The sequence below is a fragment of the Cyclopterus lumpus genome, chromosome 22 (assembly GCF_009769545.1).
Source record: "Cyclopterus lumpus isolate fCycLum1 chromosome 22, fCycLum1.pri, whole genome shotgun sequence".
Taxonomy (NCBI): domain Eukaryota; kingdom Metazoa; phylum Chordata; class Actinopteri; order Perciformes; family Cyclopteridae; genus Cyclopterus; species Cyclopterus lumpus.
Genome location: NC_046987.1, coordinates 8,523,428 through 8,544,984, shown reverse-complemented (window position 1 = coordinate 8,544,984; position 21,557 = coordinate 8,523,428). Strand labels below are relative to the sequence as shown.

General features: G+C 40.9%; 2 protein-coding genes across 3 annotated transcripts in view; both read right to left on the bottom strand.

Moving 5' to 3' along the window:
• cln8 (CLN8 transmembrane ER and ERGIC protein) lies at positions 1-3,416 on the bottom strand. 2 transcript variants are annotated; one of them, XM_034525525.1, is made up of 3 exons: positions 3,304-3,416; positions 2,211-2,854; positions 1-1,802 (listed from the first exon to the last, which is right to left on the bottom strand). In XM_034525525.1, the coding sequence occupies exons 2-3, from the start codon at positions 2,730-2,732 to the stop codon at positions 1,476-1,478; spliced, it is 849 nt and encodes a 282-aa protein (XP_034381416.1). In that variant the 5' UTR covers positions 2,733-2,854; positions 3,304-3,416; the 3' UTR covers positions 1-1,475. The 2 variants fall into 2 exon arrangements, with proteins under 2 accessions (XP_034381416.1, XP_034381415.1); XM_034525524.1 differs by having other exon boundaries at positions 2,211-2,851.
• Positions 3,417-10,011: 6,595 nt separating this feature from the next.
• Positions 10,012-21,557, bottom strand: part of dlgap2a (discs, large (Drosophila) homolog-associated protein 2a) — a 138,840-nt gene continuing 127,294 nt past the window's right edge. The window contains exons 9-13 of the mRNA XM_034563478.1: positions 17,430-17,518; positions 16,856-17,295; positions 16,200-16,291; positions 11,347-11,520; positions 10,012-10,556 (exon numbers count right to left, since the gene is read on the bottom strand). Of these exons, the coding sequence (XP_034419369.1) occupies positions 10,350-10,556; positions 11,347-11,520; positions 16,200-16,291; positions 16,856-17,295; positions 17,430-17,518 (1,002 nt within the window). The 3' untranslated portion in view covers positions 10,012-10,349. The remainder of the gene's footprint in view (positions 10,557-11,346; positions 11,521-16,199; positions 16,292-16,855; positions 17,296-17,429; positions 17,519-21,557) is intronic.

Sequence of the window (21,557 nt, the reverse complement as noted above, 5' to 3'; positions counted from 1 at the left end):
TGAAAATCAAACTCTTTTATTAGTCTTTTTTAGTAAAAATAGTGGACAAACAGTTGTTTATTAAAGAACCAGAAAAATACTATTAACTGTTATAAATACATTTGCTTCAAACTTTAATACTTTCAGTCTACTCTCAGGCCCCAATAAAAAAAGTGTTGGTTTACATCCTTGAGATACTGTTACATTAGATTAATATGAATGGAAGAAATTTCCTCAAACAGAAATTCTAGGCCGTATACATATGACAAACGAGCAACAATGTTGATAAAGCCAAAACACTGATTGTGAGAAACTGTAAAAGATCAGACAGTCTGTAGCAGAGTGATAACTAAACCAAACCTTCCGATACCAGACATTAAAACAAAAAGGACAAACCCAACACACAATGCCATGGCTTCAGCACAATGATGCCATTGTGAAAAACACAAGGGGAAGTGTTATGTAAGTTTTGATGTTGCAGAGGTAGAAATAAAAAGGGAATTTGACTCGTACAGTAACTCCAAAAAAAAAGAAAGCATAATGGTCAACAAATTCCTTGGTTCAGTCAGTAAACTGCTTCAGCTATGCCACATTGCATGTCTATTTTGGACAAAAGAGCCTTTATGCAGTGGACCAGTCCTGCCCATTCTTCCACAAATAAAGACGATTCTGTTCAAGGCATTTTCTTTCATGACTACGATAAACATTCCCCTCTGCTGAGAGGATTCAGTCCAAAAACACCAATGTGACTCACGAGTGGACTGATCCAATTATCCACTTAGTATGCAATAGCTTCAATGACTAACCGATAGAACCTAATTCTTTTAACTTAATCCAATTTTTCCCGCTGAACAAAGATGTCTGTTGTAAAAGCACCACTAGAGCTGTATATGACAAACGGTCACACTGTGACTTGATGACTGGGTTGTCTACTGAGAGAGAGTTTAACATGTTACCAGGCTTCTTTTACTTGATAAAGTAAATCAACTGCACTTCGCCATCAATAGCAACAGACCAAAAGCAGCTGTATGTATGTATGTATGCATGTACGTACACACACCTCCTCAAGTATTACAGGATATACATCTTTAAATACTGTAAGTGTAGAGTGTTTTGAATTTGTTCTCGTGTTTTTTCTATTGTGAATACATAACCAAACACATAATTGGTAAAATGGGTTCCTTTCCACTGCCTTACACAACCAAACCTATTAAAAGATAAGCTAACTAGATCTAAAAAAAAAGTTAACAAATAAACCAATCTGTAGATTAGGCCTGAGGGAAAGTGGTCAACGTTAGAGATAAAAACCTGACACAATCTTCCCGTTAGGGCTTTTTTTTGAATAGTGAAGTTCACTTATTGCTCAAGGAACGCGTGTATACAAACATTTAGTAAAAGAATAAACACCTAACGTACCACTATCACTCTAAAAGTAACTTAAAACATTCATTAAAAGAAAAAGAAAAAAGGCATCTTTGAGACTTCCTCAGTACCCCTTAGCTGGCGTGGGGTTTAAAAGAAACTGCAGACTGACCCTCCATGGCACCGCTTACGGGGGTGGGCTTGTTGCCAAAGTTCCAGTCCACGGGATTGAGCAACTGCATGGTCTTCTTGTGCGTCCAGATGGGGTTGATGATAAACGTGAGCAGAGTGAGGCCAGTGAAGAAGAGCAGGAGTGGGACAAGGGCCACATGGGTGCTGAGCTCGGCCCAGTGGGCCAAGGACACCCACCACATGTAGTAGGTGAGCACCATGCGACAGTGGAATAAGTGGATCATCACCCACTGGTTGGCTCTCCAAAACAGGGTGTTTGCCCAGCCAGCCTGTCGGAAGAAAGATGGAGACGTGAAATTATGTCAGGAATTGGGACATTATGTATGTATGTATGTATATATATATATATATATATATATATATATATATTTTTTTTTTTAAACATACAATTAACATCCTTGTAACTTGTGTGTACTTGAGTCACATCTGCAAACAGGAGGAACAGAGAACATGTAGCTACAGGCTCAATCCTTTTTATAGAACTTCCTCTTTCGAAGAATGTCACCTCTGCACAATCATTAGGTGCACAAGACCAAAAACGAACTAGAACCTTGCGACATTTCCAGTTATTCCTTTGGTAGTTGACAAGAACATGTAGGAGGGAAACAAATTCAATCAACCAGCAGCATCAGATAGAAGCCATGTGCCAGTTTAACTCAACAAAAAGGGCACAATACCTTGAGGAACATCCAGGATATACAGGTGAACGGCGTGCTCATCTCCAGCAGCAGCGTGACCATCGACAGGAAGTGGCCCGAGGAATCCCAAAACACCACCGACGCAAACCCCGATAGGGCGAAGAAATGGTGCGTGGCCAGTGGGAGGTCAAATGAGCGAAACACCACACTGGAGGCGTGAAGCGCTACATTCTCAAACGCAAAGAAGCCAGTGGCTGTGAGGACATTGAACCACGACCAGTCTTCTTGACCCCTCACTCGGTCCCTGGCCAACGCGGAGTCCTCTGTCAGGGCCCGGAGACCGACCACTGTGCTCTGGATGCCGAACACCCCCCGCGTCGCTGCGAGGTTCCAGAAAACCTTCTCCTTGGCTATGAGGTTGCTGTAGGTGCGGGACAGGGCCACAGACAGGAGGTGGGACAGGAGGAATGCTCCCGCATAGAAGCCAAAGCCCAGACCAATAAGCTGAAGACGGTAGCCCCAAGAAAAGTAGTCCGCGCTGGGCCGCTGCTCAGGATCCATGTTGTGCGAGGGGGAGTACTGGAGCTCAGGCCGAGGAGAGGCTCAGCTACAGGTGGGACTGTAAGAAGGGGCTGGGAGGTGCATGGTGTGTGTGATGCTTCTGACGAAACAACTGGAAACTGCTGAAGGAAAAACAAGACAAGGAATCATTCACTAAAAACACATTAAAAAACGTGTACCTTTAAGGAGCCATGGTTCCTTTTAAGTTACACGCCTAAATAAAAACTTATAAATAAAAAAATTAATTAAAAAAAAAAAAAAAGTAAATTACAACTTGTATTTAGTTTGAGTCTGGACCTGAAACCGGTGAGTTGAGAACGTGTAACACAAGATAACGGCTTCGACACAAAGTACAACCTAATAAGTTATCTGTGTTCAAGGCCTTTTTAAAAACAGTCACAGTCCACCTCCACCTCCAGTAACTGCGCTGCAAAGTTAGGACAAACATAAACAGCCACGACAAAAAACGTGTAACGTTAGCCGACTCAAGCTAACGGCCTGTCAGTCGTCCGGTCTTCGGTGGAGTCGTTTCTCACCACGAACTGGTGCGCGGACATCTTTGTCTACATACCGTACAAAGCGGATTCTGAACACGGTGTCCCGGTGTCTCCGTGTGTTTATGTCATAGGTTTACAACAGGAACATTCACATCGCACCACTACAACTGAGTCATATGACCCCTGAAACAGGAAGTGACGCCCTCTTTAAGCTTCCGGATATCCCATTGGTCAATGCCGCTCCAGCACCCCATCCTATTGGTTATGTCCTAGCTCCCTTAGTTATACGCATACAGTGTGGATTGATTATGGCGTGAGATCAAACATAATGTTACCCATGCATGCACCACACACAGTAAATAACACATATGCATATGGTTATATGTTTTACATATAATAAATGTAGTTCACATATGCAAAAAAATATGCAATACAACAAATAAAGATGAACTGAAGTGGTTAATTATAAATGGTCTTATATAGAGCATTCCTAGTCTTCCGACCACTCAAAGCGCTTTACACTGCATATCAACATTCCCATCACATTTCCAAACTTTATGTAGGAGAGTTGCAGGAGACAATGCAGTTTACCCGCACTGAGCAAAAAGCAGGTTGCCATAATGATAACACCCATTCACACAGAAAGATAACCACAGCACTGCTGGAGGAAACCCACAGAGACACAAGGACGACATGCAGGAGGCTGGTGGAGCCTAGGGCCACCTTGATGTGATGTGCTTGGTGGTTCAACGACTGATTCCACACACACACACACACACACACACACACACACACACTCACACGCACACGCACGCACACACACACACACACACACACGCACACACACACACGCACGCACACGATAGAAAGGCTACCATATGCTTCTCAGTCAGTTATCAGAGGGACAGTAGTACCTGCAATGTTTCTGATTTGCTTTCCACTGACAAGATTTGAGGTATACCAGCTACAGCACTTCACTTCCCACAACAAATACAACAATCGTTATATGCTGATAAGGTTTCCCAGTCCTTCAAGTCGCTGAATATCTCTCAGCACTGTATAAAAGTCTTGAGGACATCACTCACTTGCTGGTCATAACTAATTAAACCTCTTGGAAAAAATGGTAGAAAGTACAGCAGCAGCAGCTTCCTTTCATATAACTGCTTTGAGATGAATGATAATCACAGCATCTGATCAATTATTTAAGCACAATAAAATCTAGATATATCTTTTTTTGGTAATGAAGGAAGAAATGTGTGCTGTGAAATCCAACAGTAACAACTGAACAACCAATGAGTTTCATTCTTTGTCCAACAGAGGGGGATCTTGCCTTGTAAATTTGAAATAGTTTACGAGAGGGCAATGGGTTGAGTTCTATGAAGTTTATAATGACCTAACCCGAGTTAATGAATGGAATGATATGTTTTTATTACATTAACATATATTAACATATGTTAATTGGCTGTGTTCTGCAGTTTGTTTCCCATTGTCAGAGCCAGGGCAATATATGAAAACCATCTGATTTATTTATAGCACACACAAATAGGCTGTGAGGAGATATGAATTAAGACACACCACTGCAATTAAAATCTGAATTCTTACAGAAGATGCACATGAAAATGTTGTTACAGTTCAAGACGTGTGGCGAGCTGGTTGTGGATATAGTCTTTGACAATGTATGTTATGACGACAACAGACAGTCTGAGCATACATGCTATTTTAATGTTAATCTGATTACGGTTGGTTTAATTGGCAGCATTGCATAATTGGTGTGGCAGACAAATACTCTTATAGTGGGTATTTGGACAATCATCTAATGGCTGAATCATGTAGTTTGGTGTCTGACAATATAGAATATGTTTTATGCACATTATTTCACACATTTTAACATTTTCCCTATAATTGGCACAACAGTGAATGCACTACTAAGTTTACTAAGTTCAGTTAAAAGTAAAGAGGCACCACACAGACACATTTTTCCAAACATTTTCTTCAAAAATTTAATTGCAGAACTATTTACACTGGATGACTTCAGCAATGATCAAACTACTCAAAGAGGCAAAAGTCTTTCAATAGCTCAGCTAGGAAAGAATAGAGATAAATGCATATGTGTTTGCAAACTTCTCAAATAATACAACAAAATAACCCAATGATACGGCATCTTGCACTGAAATGTGATTGACTTAAATAAATACATAAAAACATGCCAGTTGGACAGTGGCATCATTTTTAACTCTCTAAAATGAATAAAATAAGCCTACATTCAAAATCAGTATTTCGCATGCCATCATATAAGCTTTTAAAACAACCATAACAAAGAAATGACAACAAAAACATGAGCAAACGCAGAAAATAGTCATGTTTCAATTAAGCATATATTATATATTCATATATCTATATATATTTCTTTACAAATAATGAATATTTGGCATTATATTCATCGTCACTATAGATATGATATACAAGAGATGAAAATAGTTTTAGCTAAACGACTACCTTTTTAAATTGTATCTAGTAATTATAGAGTGGTTTCACATTCCAAGTTCAAGGAAGTGTTGTATGAGTCTGTTTCAGTGAGTCTTCACGGCATGGTTACGAAAAAAAGTCCCCTCTGAAATATTTCACATCAAGGGTTCTAGAGTTAAAAGCAGACAGTCGAACCAGCGGTGAGGCCACGGATGTCGAGTTAAGAGATAAAATAATAGAAAGATGTGATTGGAAACGGGGAGAGGAAGTTGATGGCAGGAATGGTTTGCTGACACGAAAACTGATGAGGGATAGTGTGGCTGTGTAGAAGTGATGATTTTACAGTATGCTAGATAATTCAGAAAAAGATGGCACTTGTAGTTAATTGCTGCCCTCATGACATTAAATGTGACACTGGTGCACTTTTTCCTGCCCTTGGGGGTATTCAAGGTTTTGGTGGGCGACTAGCTGTTAAATTACCCTAATTTCACCACAGTTGAATCACAGTCACGTTTTATTCCTCCAGTGCTCACGTGCACGCCACACAAGCGCACGTCCACCAGAGGGATCGTACATAAAACGCCAACCAAAACAAGTTTCAAGGAAAGACAAGGTCACAGCTGTTCATGTGGGTTCATACCTATTTGGACAAAAATATGACTGAAAAGGTTAGAAACTTGTCAGAAATTGAAAATATTTTCACTAGGAGACAAGGGAGACTTGCCCCAGCTGACAATGGCCCAGTGTACCTAGGAAATATTTAATTTTTTTTCCAAAAGGGAATGGTACTCAAACTAAATGTATGCTTTCTACAAGCTCAGTTATTACCGCTCACTGTAGCAGTACATTTACTAAAGCCTGTGTCTCTATAGCACAAACCCTGTTCAACATTTTCCGCTCCCTTGTGACGTCTAAAACTGATTCCACAACTTGAAATGGTCGAGTCTCATTGCAATTATGTGAATGCCTCTTGGAGGAGCAAGATATATATATATATATATGTTTTAAACTGAAACCAAGGTGGAGAATACATCATTTATTTCACAGCCCTGATCAATTTGCATAAAGGAGAAACCCCTCTGTTGTTTCAAAGACAGCGTTTAGTGGAACTAGCTGAGCACAGATTGATAGAAATACGTCTGCCGCTGATGCTTAAGTTCTCCAGTACAGGCCACAATTCAGCAATACATTTATCAACACAAGCTTTGAAGGGCCTTGGAGGCTGTTTGCTTGATCTCACCAAGGACCCCAAATCTTACATAAGCTGCTTTGCTTAGTCAAAGGCAGGCTGAAAAATACCCAGCACAGCGCCGAGCGATCGTCACAGAACAGCCTTGCAGCTACACAACGGCGTACAGCACCAGCAGTTTGGGGCTCAGCGCGGAGCTCTCGTCTCCTCTAAGCCAGCATATGTCAGGCCGAGTCTGTCTCTTTCCCGTCTGCCTGCCGCTGTGGCAACAGCAGGGGAACGTCTCTGCTCTGCCAACTGCCTGGCATCACACACCCAGACGCTTCCCAGAAACCCACTGTCATACTGTTAAAGGTCCCTGTCACTGCGATGAAGAAAAAACAGCAGAATTATAGATGGGTGTGCTTTTAAAGAAAAGTGTCATCTAACATTGAGCCTTGGGCTATTAAAAGCCCACTCTTTAATTGAAGTATTGCACTGCATGTGTGAAACGCCGTCACCGCTGACTTTGGTTACTTGGTGATTTGTAGGACTGAGTATACGTCTTAGCGCTCTGAAAAGTATTGTCTGAGCTCTGCTACACAACTTTATGTAAACTAAACCATGTCTCATGCATTCTGATCCAGTGAAAGGTTGGAAACAAATGAAAGTAAAAGACATCTATACTTGAAGTCACGGTGGGTTGAGGTTAATTCCATAAGACCCCTGCATATGGATAAAACATTTGGCACAAAAAAGTAAATTATATGCTGTGGTGTGGTATTAACAAAAAAGGGTCCCTCTCTTTTCTGAATGTGTCAGCACTGCACTACAACAACAACAACATGCATCAAATGTACTTTTAGTTACTGCCATATGATAAACGTCCCATAATGAACACAAGCACAATTACTCAACCAAAAAGTCATAAAAATAGATTTTTATGTGACGTATTCATCGTCTGACAGCGCATTTTGTTGCATTGATTGTTTCTTTAGTAGCCTACTGTATTTGTTAAATAAAAAGCAGCACCGTTTTGTTGGTTGATTACCCAAAAATGTTTACCAATCTACTTTTTATGTCAGTAATTTGAATATGACGTTGGCAATGCAATTAAGTCTGATGTTCATGTTTCTGATGTTTCTGAGCAGCAGCATTTTAGCTTTCGCTCAAGATCAGTTAGCAAAAAGTATTTTATTCCTTTGTGTAAGTTCACCCCCATAGACTCTTATACAATGCCCCATAACTTTAGCTTTTTCACTTTCACAGCACGTGCCATGATTGGGTTGCACCAGCTCTTCATAAATCCATCGCTAAGTCTGTGTGTTAAGTCATTTCTAAATTTGTAGTATCTACCGACTTCTTTTAAATTAGTCATTTGGGCTAAATCAAGTTTCACCGTAAAAACCTGTACTGATTGTGCTAGCAAGCACTTAGTAATTAAAATCAGAAATATGAGTTTCACAGTTCGCTGTATTCATACAGTTTTGAAGAAGTTTAAAATATCTGATTAAGCTAATGGTCATTTAGCCTGCATGCTATTAGCATACCGTTATGTAGTTTGAGGTGTGTTTAATCATGATTAAAAGACATTTTGATCCAGCGTTAGGTCATGTCAACTATTTGAACTCCTCAATCTCTTGCTATATATTAACAAGCTAATGTTTTGTCAGTGGGTTCAGTTAGCTCGGTAACACTTACACCTGGCTGGCTGTGTGTGTCAGTATTTTATGACAACACATCTACGGAAGTTATTTGTGTGGTAAACCCATTTTTATTGAATGTAGAAACCTCCACTTTGCGTTAAACACCGATGTTATCAGAAAGCTAAACTTCTGAAGAGCCGGTGCAATTGGCACATCTCAACATCGTCATAGGATTCAAAGGCAAATGATAATGTCTCGCTAACCAGATCATGTTATGACAAAATGTCACACCCTGCTCGGCATAGCCACAGAGAGCTAATATCTTATCCCTCATGTATTTCCTTTCAACAGACTTGCAGAGTTTTTGTTATTTGGGACGTGCTGCCTGCATCCCTCTGGAATAACTTTGCCCTACTTTAGTTTAATTATTTACCAGCCTTTCCTAGAGGGAGTGAACAAAGTCAAAACACTGCTACAGGAGACTTTCAACAACACAGAACTTTTCAAGAAATATGAAGATTACAAATCATTTCTTGGATTAATGAAACCAGTATGTGGATACTTTGATTATGTTTTGGCAGTTGTCCTATCACTCCTCATTAACTGTGGCTGAGGGCGCTACTTAAAAGGGCCTGAGAGAAGTTTATTAGATGAAAACAGCAGCATGGTTTTGTGTGTGTGTGTGTGTGTGTGTGTGTGTGTGAGATTGAGCCACGGTATATATGCACCATATCTAAGTCTGTCAAAAGCAATAGAGAGGGGCAGGCAAGAAGTGGACATGAGGGAAGAAAATGTACACCGTGAATATTCTTCCCGCTCACAATTCAAAAATACAACAGTACTATTGTGAACTTGGTTATGTACATTTCCCTTGGAAATAGAGAGAATTGTAATAAGTGCACAAGTGCATTTGTCTACACATTTTGATCTAAGGAGTTACACAACCCTTTATCGTTTTTTTTCTACTGCATTGACATGGTGAAAATGTTGGCACAAGACTTGCATGTTTTCAGCTTCAAGTAAATGGAACAGGAACATGAGATATATGGGAAAGTTGTGTGAAATGTGCATGTAAATGAGCTGACAGATGTCATTCTTCCACCAATCCAGACCAAGAAAAAACGTTTGACTACAACCAGATTGAGTAGAAAGCTGCATTTTTCAACACTGACCAGTCCAGAGCTTATAAGGGCTGCCTGAATAACCTTGAATGGGTGATCAGTGCCACATGCACATAGTTGAGGTATTTCAAGCATTGGCACTTTTCAAAGTTTTTGAACTTACAACAATTTTGTGATATTTTGCTTGTAATTAACATTTATCCCATAAAGACAACAAAAAGAGTCATAATGTAACCTTAAATTATTGAAAGATACTGGAGGGTTTCTGACGTTGACCATTTTCGCACAACTTTAAATAAATATAGTTTCTCTCATTTACTCTTTTTAGCTCAAAGGCCTGGTTGCTGGTAGGTTTTCAAAGCTGCACTTTTTAAATGGCACTTTGCAAATGCTGAAAAACTACGGGCGTACCCCATCCAGGAAATTGGATGAGAGAGCTTGTAGGCTGGGTATCATGATCACCAGCAAACCAAGGAGAACCCCAACCAACCCATGTCAGACATACATATCTGCTAACACTTATTCTGGCAATGGGAGAAGAGGCTCGGCTCATCCTGCAGACCAATGGTGTTGGCGATGGGCGCTGAGGATGGCTATCGAGATCAGACAACAGATGGATAAAGGAAGAGTACAGAGAGTAGCAGTCTAGAAAAAAGGCTAGTTTTAAAGTCGTTTGAACGTGGGAGCAGGGAGACGCATCAACCCTGGACCCTATCTTCTCAAAGTCTAGTCTGAGCCTCGGGAATATAGATCTCGATGCTGTCTGCCCGCTCCGAGGCTGAGTTCTGCCGGAAGGAGTTGGCCCGCTTGGCCGCCATGAGCCTCCGACGGGCCTCCTGCCGACCCCTGTCTGGGAGGTCCAGGGATTTCTCCCTTGTCACCAAGCTCCTTTGTCGAATTGTCTTCTTTGGTACAGGAGCTAGTGGCTTTAGGAAAAAGAGAGGAATAGTACTTCAGCAATTTACTGTGGACTACAGAATCAGAATCAGAAACTTTTAATAGCCAAGTAGGTTTACGCCTACAAGGAACTTAGCGTGATGAAGTACAAATGCAGCGTTCAAGATTTTTATGCAGCCCTGCTGGCATGTTTTGATCTGTATCACAAATAAATGTGTGTGCTTAAGGTTTTGCCAAATTTGTCTCAGGAGTCTGCAAAAGAAGACAAAATAGATTATTTAATGAGAACTTCTTCTTCAGATGGTTCCTGTTCTACATAGAAATTAATTACGTCAGTGATTTATGAATTGTGTTGTATTCAATGATGATGTGAATATTTGACTGAAAGATGCTTTAGCTTGTATTCTATTTCTGGACTTTATCATTTGACAATGTGCAAACTGTACTCTGGTCCTTTGAACGTATGGTGTGTTGTAAACCAGTGCAGGCTGGGAATAATACACACATTTCATTAATTCTGTCACAAAGACAAATAACCGTACATTCTTTCTTTCTGTACTTTAGTAAGAAAATATATGGGGGGGGGGGGGGGGGGGGGGGAATGTTTTTTTTCCAAAACACAATACCCTTTCACAACTATAACACATACAAATATATCAACAATAATACCTGTATTATTATTGTTATTATTATTTTGTATTAAGTTGGTATAACTTGCTTAGAGAATTTAGAAGTGTGCACTCTAGCTATTGCATTGTGTGTGGTTCAGTAAATCTATAAAAAATACAAATATATGGGATACGAAAAAGAGTTGATGACAGTGCCGAGGCGATCCCTCACCTTCTTCTCCGGGCTGTCCAAGGGCCTCCAGTTGTTGTTCTTGATCTGCTGCAGCTGGTCAAACTTCATGGTGACGTCATCGATGGAGAGCTGCAGTAGGTCCCAGAACCCAGCCAGGTCCTGAGAGGTGGGCCGCGGCATGGCACTGGGGTCCTACGAGGGAAGAGGGGTAAAGAAAACATGAATGTCTGTGGAGACGTTAAGTGAAGAGCCACATTGTTGGTTCAGTGCCTGTATTCCAGATAATAAGGTTGCTTATACAGAGATTCACACTTAACTCTACATACATATATGCATACAAAAGAGTCATAACCACACTAGCTATTGTACTTCAGCTTACATCCACTAGATGTCCTTATCAGACTCATCAAAACAGGCATGAATGCCAGTTTTGGGGATTTTGTCTGAAATGAGGGATAACAACTTGTGATGGAGACCAATCCTGTCTTATTACCATGAATGAGCTCAGAAATAATAATCAGCCTTTGTCCGTTCAGTCCTTTTCATCAGTTAATTCCTGATATGAAAGAAACATCCGATTGACTCATTGTCTCTGCAACCAGCCTGCAGTTGCTGCAGGTTTTGTTGAGTCGTGAGATTCTGTGCTAATACTTAATTGGTTGTTTTAGGTAATTTGAGTCTAACTTTTTTTTCTGTTAGGTTTGGGCTTTTTATGTAGTCCCATCTGCTCAACATGTTTAATATTCATCATTGCTGCTTGCATATGAACAGAAATGCTCGGAAAGACAGCACACAAGCTGTTTCTTTACGATGATTCGTAACCAATCAGAGTAACTAAACATTGAATGTGACCTAGGACTATGAATGACTATGAATGTTACCATACAAATCTACACCCACCTATGTAACTTAACCAAGTCGTTTTATGTAACAACGTTTATGGGTCACAAAGTTTACAACAAGGTCAGGTGTAAGCATTTGTAATCCAACATATTTGAGATATGGGCTTCCCTCGCCAAATTCCCCCACTACATATCTCATTAAATATTAAAACTGTGCAATAGTTGCTATCTATCAAAATACAAATGTAAACATTAAATTGGAAATATGGTTTAACTGGACAGAGCCCACTCCCTGACAGACTAGACAACACTGTTTAATTTAATCAGAACCGTTGACACATTTTGCTGATAATATCACATCATGGGTTTGTTTTTGGTGGACATTTAATCATTAAAACAACGGAGCACTGAGGAAACCATTTTTTATAAAGCTGTTCATGCGTTCATCAATAAAACCTTTCAGCCCTTGGGATTGGCTTTAGTTGGGTATTTTTAGTTTATGGCATAAACTAAAAATACTCACAATACTGTATATTGTTCATGTACACATGCTTTGATTATAAACTAATCGTATTTGTAATTGTACTTCAATTAAGCAATAAGGTACTCGAGGCAGTACTGTATTGTCCTGTTCAAGGGTGTTGCTATGCATCGGGCCGGCAAACCCTTGAACAACAGGACATTATTGACGATACAGTCCTGCCTCGAGGACCTTATTGCTTGTATAATACGGTTGCCAGCGACATAATAAATAGTAAGTAAATAGTAAGCTGCCTTTCAGCACAAAATAGTTGTAGCCACCAAACGTTGTGTATCGCATTTCAGAAGCCTAGAGAAAATCGTCCTTGTGTGTGGGTCTGTTGCTATGCAACAGACAAACAGCATTGGGAACATCACATTTGTTAGCCTAGCTAGATCTCGCACCATCTCAATAATTATTATTATAATTATTATTATAATTATTATAATTATTATTATTATTATCACTCCAACGCTGTCTTTCATTGAGATTTGGTGCCCAGTATAGCTTTGAAGGGAGCTTTCGGATTCATGTCCACTCACTGCCATGATTTCTCTTGCTTCCAACCCAGCATTAGAAAGAGTTTGCACCGAGGTGCTGCGCAGGCAGTGATGTCACTCTCAACCAATCAGAATGCTTGCTTTCATCTACCCGTATTATAAAAATGAATAATGTCTAAGGGATTATCTCTATAGGAAGGAAAGACATAACGGTAATAGCTCAGTGGCTTACAACTAGCATGAAAGTGGTTGCACATATTTATTCTTTGCCGATAAACCTACTCTTCCAGTTTTTGATTTCTTTCCAATCTGTCTCAAGTCATCCGATTCTGCAATTTAAGCTATGATGGGACGTGTCGACTCGATAACCCCAGAGACATTCCGGGACTCGCACTCACGAATCTCATGACATTTAGATTAGACCGCCTGCTATTTCCTACATTTACCTGTGAGTTATTCCATTATTTTTATTTTTTAGATAATTTATGAGTGGTTTTTCCAGCATGATGTTCTGTCGTACTACTACACTGTTGTAACAAAAACTATATCAAAGAAATGCAAGATGCTGTGATCCTATGAAAGCTAAATGCTTCACAATAAACAAGCTGAAAATGTGAAAGAAAAGCAGACTTTTAATTCAGCGATTTCCATATGTTACAAATCACTGAATCAGATGACTTTTGACAAATTCTGCATCAGTATTGTGTCAGTGATACTGAAGTTAAAGTTGTCAGTAACTTTACAGGTATTTAAAAAAAATCTCTTATGATCTGACTCAAATCCTCTAGCCTTGCATAATAATCCAATGGAAAGCCAGCGTTTCACTTTGATATTGTCATAACATTATGAGATTAGTATTATTCTCTTTTCTACAGAAAATAATGAATCAAAATTACTCCAGAATCACTCCATCATCAAGGTAAGCAGGGAACAGAGCACATTCCTGTTATCTGTAATTACCGAGGGGCCTCAGCACTTCATCAGCTTTATTCTGACCCCTGCACTTGTGATGCTCTGCAAACTGTCTCAGAATAGGCTTCAAATATCCAGAGCTGGCAGATTTAGGAGTGAGTCAGTGAGTTTTAAGCCCCGGCTGTGGAAGTGTGTGCATTTAATCCTGGATCTCCTCCCAGAGAAGAACACTGTTTGTCTCGCGTTTAGAGCATTTTTTAAAATCAAGTTTTAAGAAAGTTGATCCAGGCAGAGAGAAATTAGACGTCCCTTTAAGCTTGAGGGACACACTAAGCTGAAGTGTGAAGGAAACATTGCATTAAATAGGAACATATGTGCATTTTGTCATGTGGAGAAATGCTGCATCTTTTTAAAAGAAATGTGCTATGTAAACCTGCATAAGACAGTGAGTGTCCTTCAGCGGGACGAAGTACGTGACTTGGTCTAAAAGGCTGGTTCACTCTATTTAATCCCTTTGTGATTCCTTCTCCCCCCGAATGAGCGGTTTCTGCTGCACTTTGCAAAACAAGCAACACTTTCTCTCATTACTCCTCGCCAACTTTGTTTGAAATATTGGGTACTTGCGCGGATCAATAAAACGAGTTGTGAACAGTGCAAGAAAGATATGAGGCGGAAATCCCTGAGCCTGTGTGTGTTCCTGCACTGGATTCACGAATGGCTGGATACGCAGGTCTTTTTAAACCCAGGTTGGGCTCAGCTGTTCTTCTCTTCTCAGGACAAAGCTGCATCACTCCAGACATCCATGCTCACGGATTGCTCATCTCAAAACCTCCTGGTCATATATAAATGTGCTAGATAGCTATTGTCAGGGTTGTAGCTTTCCCCATTCAGTCAGTGATATTCAGGGAGCTCTGATTCAGTTTGTTAGCATTAAACGTGGATTAAAGGTTGGAGAACAAAAGGCTGCGAGGACATATGAAGGAGTGTGGAACTGTTTCTTATGACAAAAGTTAATTTCATAGTGCAGCCAGTGTTTTTGGACTCGTTTGCTTTGTTCACTTTGCAGCGTCGGCATACTCATTTTTTTATTGCTCACTTAAAATTCAGATGTGATGTTTTTCTGATTTATGCATATATGAAAAAAGTTGAAAGGAGCCTCATCTTTTACATTTTTATGTTTAGCTTACGAAAGGGCTAGGAGACTGGATTTGAGCATCATGGGACTTGAATGCTAAGTTTTTCTCCATTGCCATGAAAATAGCTAAATCTATCTTTTCTACAAAGACTGAGAAATGCTTCATACGTAGCAATATGGCAAAAATAAACGGGGCTGCACGGTGGTGTAGTGGCTAGCACTGTCGCCTCACAGCAAGAGGGCCGCGGGTTCGATTCCCGGTCGGAGCAGTCCTTCTGTGTGGAGTTTGCATGTTCTCCCCGTGGCAGCGTGGGTTCTCTCCGGGCTCTCCGGCTTCCTCCCACAGTCCAAAGACATGCTGCAGGTTAATTGATCTCTAAATTGCCCATAGGTGTGAATGTGAGAGTGAATGGTTGTATGTCCCTACATGTGCCCTCGATGGACTGGCGGCCTGTCCAGGGTGTCCCCTGCCTTCGCCCTATGTCAGCTGGGATAGGCTCCAGTGCCCCCGCGACCCTAATGAGGATAAGCGGTATTGAAAATGGATGGATGGATGGATGGTTTGAATAAAGAAAAAGGCAGCTGGTTTGTTTCTCTGACATTTATTCCTTTTTAAAGCTTCTTTCCACCCTTTTTTCTTTGCTGTATGCTTTACCATTCATTGATGATCACACATACTTTATGTAGGGATGCATAAAGACTTACTGCCCCTAATTGTCCATGATCGTGTGTCATTAGGTGTGTATGACACCTGTTGTTATCGACAGAACGTGTGATATGATGATAATATATAAGTGTCATCAGCTGTGATCACATAAGTACCTTGACATACAGTAATGAAGGACACACGCACGCACGCACGCACGCACGCACGCACGCACGCACGCACGCACGCACGCACGCACGCACACGCACACACACACACACACACACACACACACACTTTTTGATGGGTTTCTTACCAGGTTTTGCTGACACAGCCAGTAGAATTGCTGGAATTTCTGGGACATAAGCAGCTGAGCGCTTCCCACTGCACTTCGGATTTTACCTAGGGCTGAAACACACGCAACATATCAAAACATACAGTGCAGAAAATTAAAAACTAATCACTGTTGTATGCCTCGGTCATGTTGCAGTTTACATCAATGTATGGCCACAATGTCATCACTTTATTCTTTTTCTTTGTGTGAAATGTGTACAATTAACATATGAACACTAGTTAGGGTAAAAAAAAATAGTTTTGTGAGGTCATAATGACATTTGACCGCCAACTTCTAATTATTTCAACATGAGTGCAATTTAAAGAAATTCGTGGACAGTGTTCTCCATATATCTCATTCAAGAGAATAAAACGGAGGTGACGTCCCAGTGACCTTTGACCACCCAATTCTAATAACTTGAGTTCAGGAGGATGTTTATGCCAAATTTGAGGAAATTCCTTCGAGGTATTCCTGAGATATTGTGTTCACGAGAATGGACCAGTGGAACGTACGTATGATGGACGGACGACCCGAAAACCCGATACCTCGAAGCGGAGGCATATAATCCATCTTTCAATCGACCTGCACAGAAGCAGCATCAAAACAGACAAATATGAAACTTTCAGCACAGCACTCACTCTCCTCTGACAGGTCATTCTCTTCAGCTTCTGCCTCCATCTCTTTACACCAGCCCTCAATCCTCTTGGTCTCTGTGTGGAGCAGTTGCATGAACCAGCTCCCATCCCTCCTCAGGGAAGGCGATGCCCTGCCGGACGCGGCCGACGAGGCCGCGCTCTTCCGTGGGGAGGGGGGTTCCAGCTGCCAGTTGGTCTCGCTGGTGGTCTCCCTGGGGCTGGGGGGTTCGGCGGTGGTTCGGTAATCCTCGCGGTAGCTGAAGAGCCCCTGGGTGCGCACGGTTCGCACCGCCCCGTACTGGGTAGGCGTGCTGGGCTCTGAGTGACGCTGGAAGCCCCCACCAAACTGCAGGCCCTTGTCCTCCATGGTGGGGAAGCCCTCCAGCTCCATGTCGGCCTGCACAGCTGCAGTCACACTGTTGGAGCGTTTGAACCTGCCTTGTCTGAGGTAGAAAGACAAAGACGAATACACACACACATTCATACACACAGAGCACAATAGCAAATAATGGCAGCGAGCAAACATCAAAGATAGAGGTCTTCTAATGAGCTTAAAATCCCAGAACCATCATCTCACCCTTTCTTGTTGTCCTCCACCTGGATCCCAACAGAGTGGTACTCCCGCAAACCTTTGCTTTCTGACTCAGAGTCCGTGGCTGCTTCCACCTAATGTGAAGAAATGATACAAACCAACAGTGCTTCTCATTATGTGAGCTTCCATTCCCCAGTGCTTCTAGGTTTATTGGTTTGGGACCGGACGGAGCACCTTAACTGTACACAGCCTGTCAGAAAGTAAACACTGTATGATTTATGGAGGCAGCAAAGGCAACGAGACAGAGGAAGTTTCCTGCAGTGGATCTTAGGTTTGTTGCGGAAGTTAATCAAAAAAAGGAGAAAAAGGAGAATGTGCTGTATGTTATATTGCACAACACACAATGTCTAATAAAGCTTTTAAATGTATTTAGAAATGTTCACAGTTGTACTATTTGGAATATTTGGGCTTATTAAAGTTCGGCGAGGAACATAGACACCACATATGCCACCATGTGTAATGCTCAAATTCAGTTTATAACATCAAACATACAGTACAGGAAGCATACAAATGAAGGTCTAGAGACTATTTTGCTTTGCGATAATCTCTAATCACAAAACCCCCAGTCGGCAGGACTAATATATCCACTAATATGTTCACATGAACAGATGATTGTTGTGAAACATTATCACCCTCGCCCTCAGCTTCACCTTCAGATCTTTTAGCCTCTTTCAGCTCATTGGTTTGGTTTTACAGCCCACAACCTTACTGGTTTGGCTCACTCACGCCACTCTAATCAGCATCCTCGAGAACCAGCTGGTGATCAAAGTCAGAATATGTTGCCCAGAAGTTGGTTTAGAGCAAACAAAACCAAAAGGAGAGTGAATTTGGGATTTTACATTCATCAGGTGGCCAGAAACACAACTTTAAATGAACGCTCACGTTGCTCCATGTCTGCTGGATGTGTAAATAGGCAACCGTTCAATTGATGGAAAAACCTCCAAGAAAAAGGCTCAGTACCTAAAATTCTATAGTATGGATTGGTCTATGTCAAATATCCACAGCTGAGCGACCACACATTGACAGATAGGGCAACATAAGTGGATATCATGGGATGGGAAGGAAGAATGACGGATGATGATCCTGCCTGCTCCTGCATGGCTGCCATCCTGATCCAGGGGCCCAGGCCCAGAGCCTCTTTATCTCCACCTGCTCCCTGGAGCCCCATGTCTGACAGACTTTATGGAAACCCTGTCAGTGCTCACCATTTCTGCTACACTTTTCTATCTATCTTTTCTTTTCTTTTCTATCCATCTGTATCGGTCACTTCTTCCTTCTTCCTCCACTTGTTCATCTCTTTCCTGATTCATTTCCTTTGCTTTCTCTCTTTGACCACCGTTAACAATTTTCTGCTGGCTTACTGTCACAAACTTTTCCTTTTATTGTCATTTCAGTATTTCTTCTTTAGTACCCATTGAGGTTTTTAATAAGATGTGATATGATTGTACAGTGTGGTTGAATACTATATGGGCGATTCAGAAAAAATCAGGTATTGCGTCAATATTGGTCTCACAACGATATTGTAGAGGTGACACACGTGCTTTTACAAAATATTTACAAAATGAGATTTTTATAAATAATTTATCAATAATAAATCATTAATGTGGATATAATGAGTAAGTGGGTGAAGGCAAGTAATAGGAAAGCAAGAACAGAAAAAAACCTTTACTGTAATCCAGCTTTTAAGAGCAGGAAAAGACAACACTTATGCCACATTAAAATATCCAAACTCGAAGATAATATCTGGTCTCGTATCATGATATTGATATACTGTATTATCAATATATTGCCCAGCCTTACCGGATAATGAGAGAGATGTAAAGATGCTGTCCAATATTTTGGTTTATGAATCGATAATATAATTCTAATGACATTCCCATCAGCCTCAGATGTGTTTGGTGCTAATTAGCAAAAGTTAGCACCGCTGAGCCTAAGAAATGCCTCAAAGAGCTGCTCGAGTGGCTAAAAGATAAAGAAAGTATATTTCTGTACTATAAGAATATTATCTCTCCCTTCCCCACCAGAATGAATGCAAGAGCCAGCTGCAAATATCCATATGAGGCCTTTAGATCGTCTGGCATTAACAAATCTATTATAACTATGAGAGTGAGTCAAAGGCACTTCAAAATAGGCATGCGTCTGTTGTGAGGAAATGTCAACCCTATACTGTTAGTGTTAAAGTATTGGGAGTGCTATTTTTGGAGAGTCATTTTGCCATCAGGCCGTTTGGCTGATGGCATCAGCAGGGATGAAATGTGTGTGGAGCGGCTTGCTGAGGTGACCTCCATCGCTTTGTGTTAGAAGCAGAGCAAAGTCCACCTCATGAAAAGAGAATGAGTTGCATGTCTGTGACGGATGAGGACTGAAGGAGGACAAAACGTGGTGTTGGTCTATAGAGATACGCTGTTGTGCACACACACCTAAGCACAGGCACACACACACGCACACACACGCACACACACACACACACACACACGCACACACACACACACACACACACACACACACACACACACACACACACACACTGCATCAGTAATTACAGTCACATCCTCACCACAGGTGTGGAAACTGTGAGCATCAGCAGAAAGTTGAACAGAGCCCCTGTGCCTTTCATCCAAAACACACAAACACCACCTGGTGACATCTCCCTGTGTTTAAGGTTAAAAGCTTTGACTTCCTTCGTTGAACAACGTCATTACGGCTCCAAATAAAACAATTTCTTTAAATACATCAATTAGTACTGTAGAACACAAACATGTCTCAACTTTATTTGGCAGCTTTAAAGTGGTCCGTAAGGCACAACAGGAAGTCAGAATGCCACGTCCGTATGGACGATATGTTGACCCTCTCCGAGATAGAGGTGTCAAACAGGAAATAGCTAATCGATACTGTGGCAGGCTAATTGAGGTTAATTACACTGACAGCAGTAGGTGAAGCAGACTGATTGGCCATGTGATATTATGTCAATGTCAGGATGAAGTTGTCTGCATTATAGATAAATCAATACTTGAACCAGGAGTTGCCTGCTGCGATTATCATGTCATCGGAACTGGCAAACAACAATATAGTAGTTATTGAGAGCAGCTTACACCCACTCCACACACAAAGAAAGCCAACAACTTTTATTTTGTTATTTATTGAGGTTGCAATTCAATAATACTTAGTTGTCATATTTTATTGGAGCAGTTCTCTCAAGGAAAGTCTCTAAAAATCAACAACCGCTGATAAACTCAACTAACCAAATTATATTTAAATTAACTAACTCTGAATTAGAATTAGAATAGAAATATTAAGAAAATATCCTAGGAAATGATTAGGAAATTGATTAGGAAATTTGGCCCAGTTCAGTATTATTTCCCAACATGCTCTCTCAAAATGCTCTTTTAAAGCTCTAACTATAAAGTGATGCATCCAAGTCTGGTGTAGAATAAATAAACTATGAATACATTTATTTTTGTTGATATAAAACAAGTCAAAATTAAATAAATTGAGGTTGATAAAAATGCCAAAATTCACTTAAGAAATATGAACTCAGTGTCCTCAACGTGAACTCCCTCAAACTATGACGTAAAAGCTGCCGACTCTACATTCTTTTCCCTCTTGGATGTTTCTGTAAATGTGGACATTTACTGCACCTGCCTTTTTAATTAAAAGTGATTATGGACTTAACACACATCACCGCAGCTCATTTTAAAGCCAATATAATTTTCTGTCGCTTTCTCTCATATGTGGACAAATGCATTTACTTGCTCCCTACTCCTTCCTTTACTTCACGTTTGCTTCCTCTAAAAGGTGAGGCTAAACAGTGTCCCCTATAGTTATCTTACCCACTCGCATACATTGGATTTGTATTCTCCTCCGTTGGTAACGAATTAATTGAATTAGAGCTGCGTGCATGTTGATTTTGGAAAGGTGGCGCAACCACTGCGTGTATCTCAAGTTCTCTGAAGCATGACACTGCGGTGTGCATGCTGCAGTGCTGCTGTGTAACATTAGCACTCCACAGTGTGCTCAGGTGCCCTGATCATCCCTGGGATGGAAACAGGAAACTGTAAGTACTGCATGTGCGTGAGGGAGAGAGTCATCTGCTCATTGAGTAAATGATGCGGC

What these genes read in the sequence shown, in the direction of transcription:
- cln8 (XM_034525525.1), bottom strand. Translation starts at nt 2,732, where the DNA reads ATGGATCCTGAGCAGCGGCCCAGCGCGGACTACTTTTCTTGGGGCTAC. An exon ending in TATCCTGGATGTTCCTCAAG is followed by an intron (nt 1,803 to 2,210) that starts GTATTGTGCCCT and finishes TTCTTCCGACAG; the next exon opens with GCTGGCTGGGCAAACACCCT.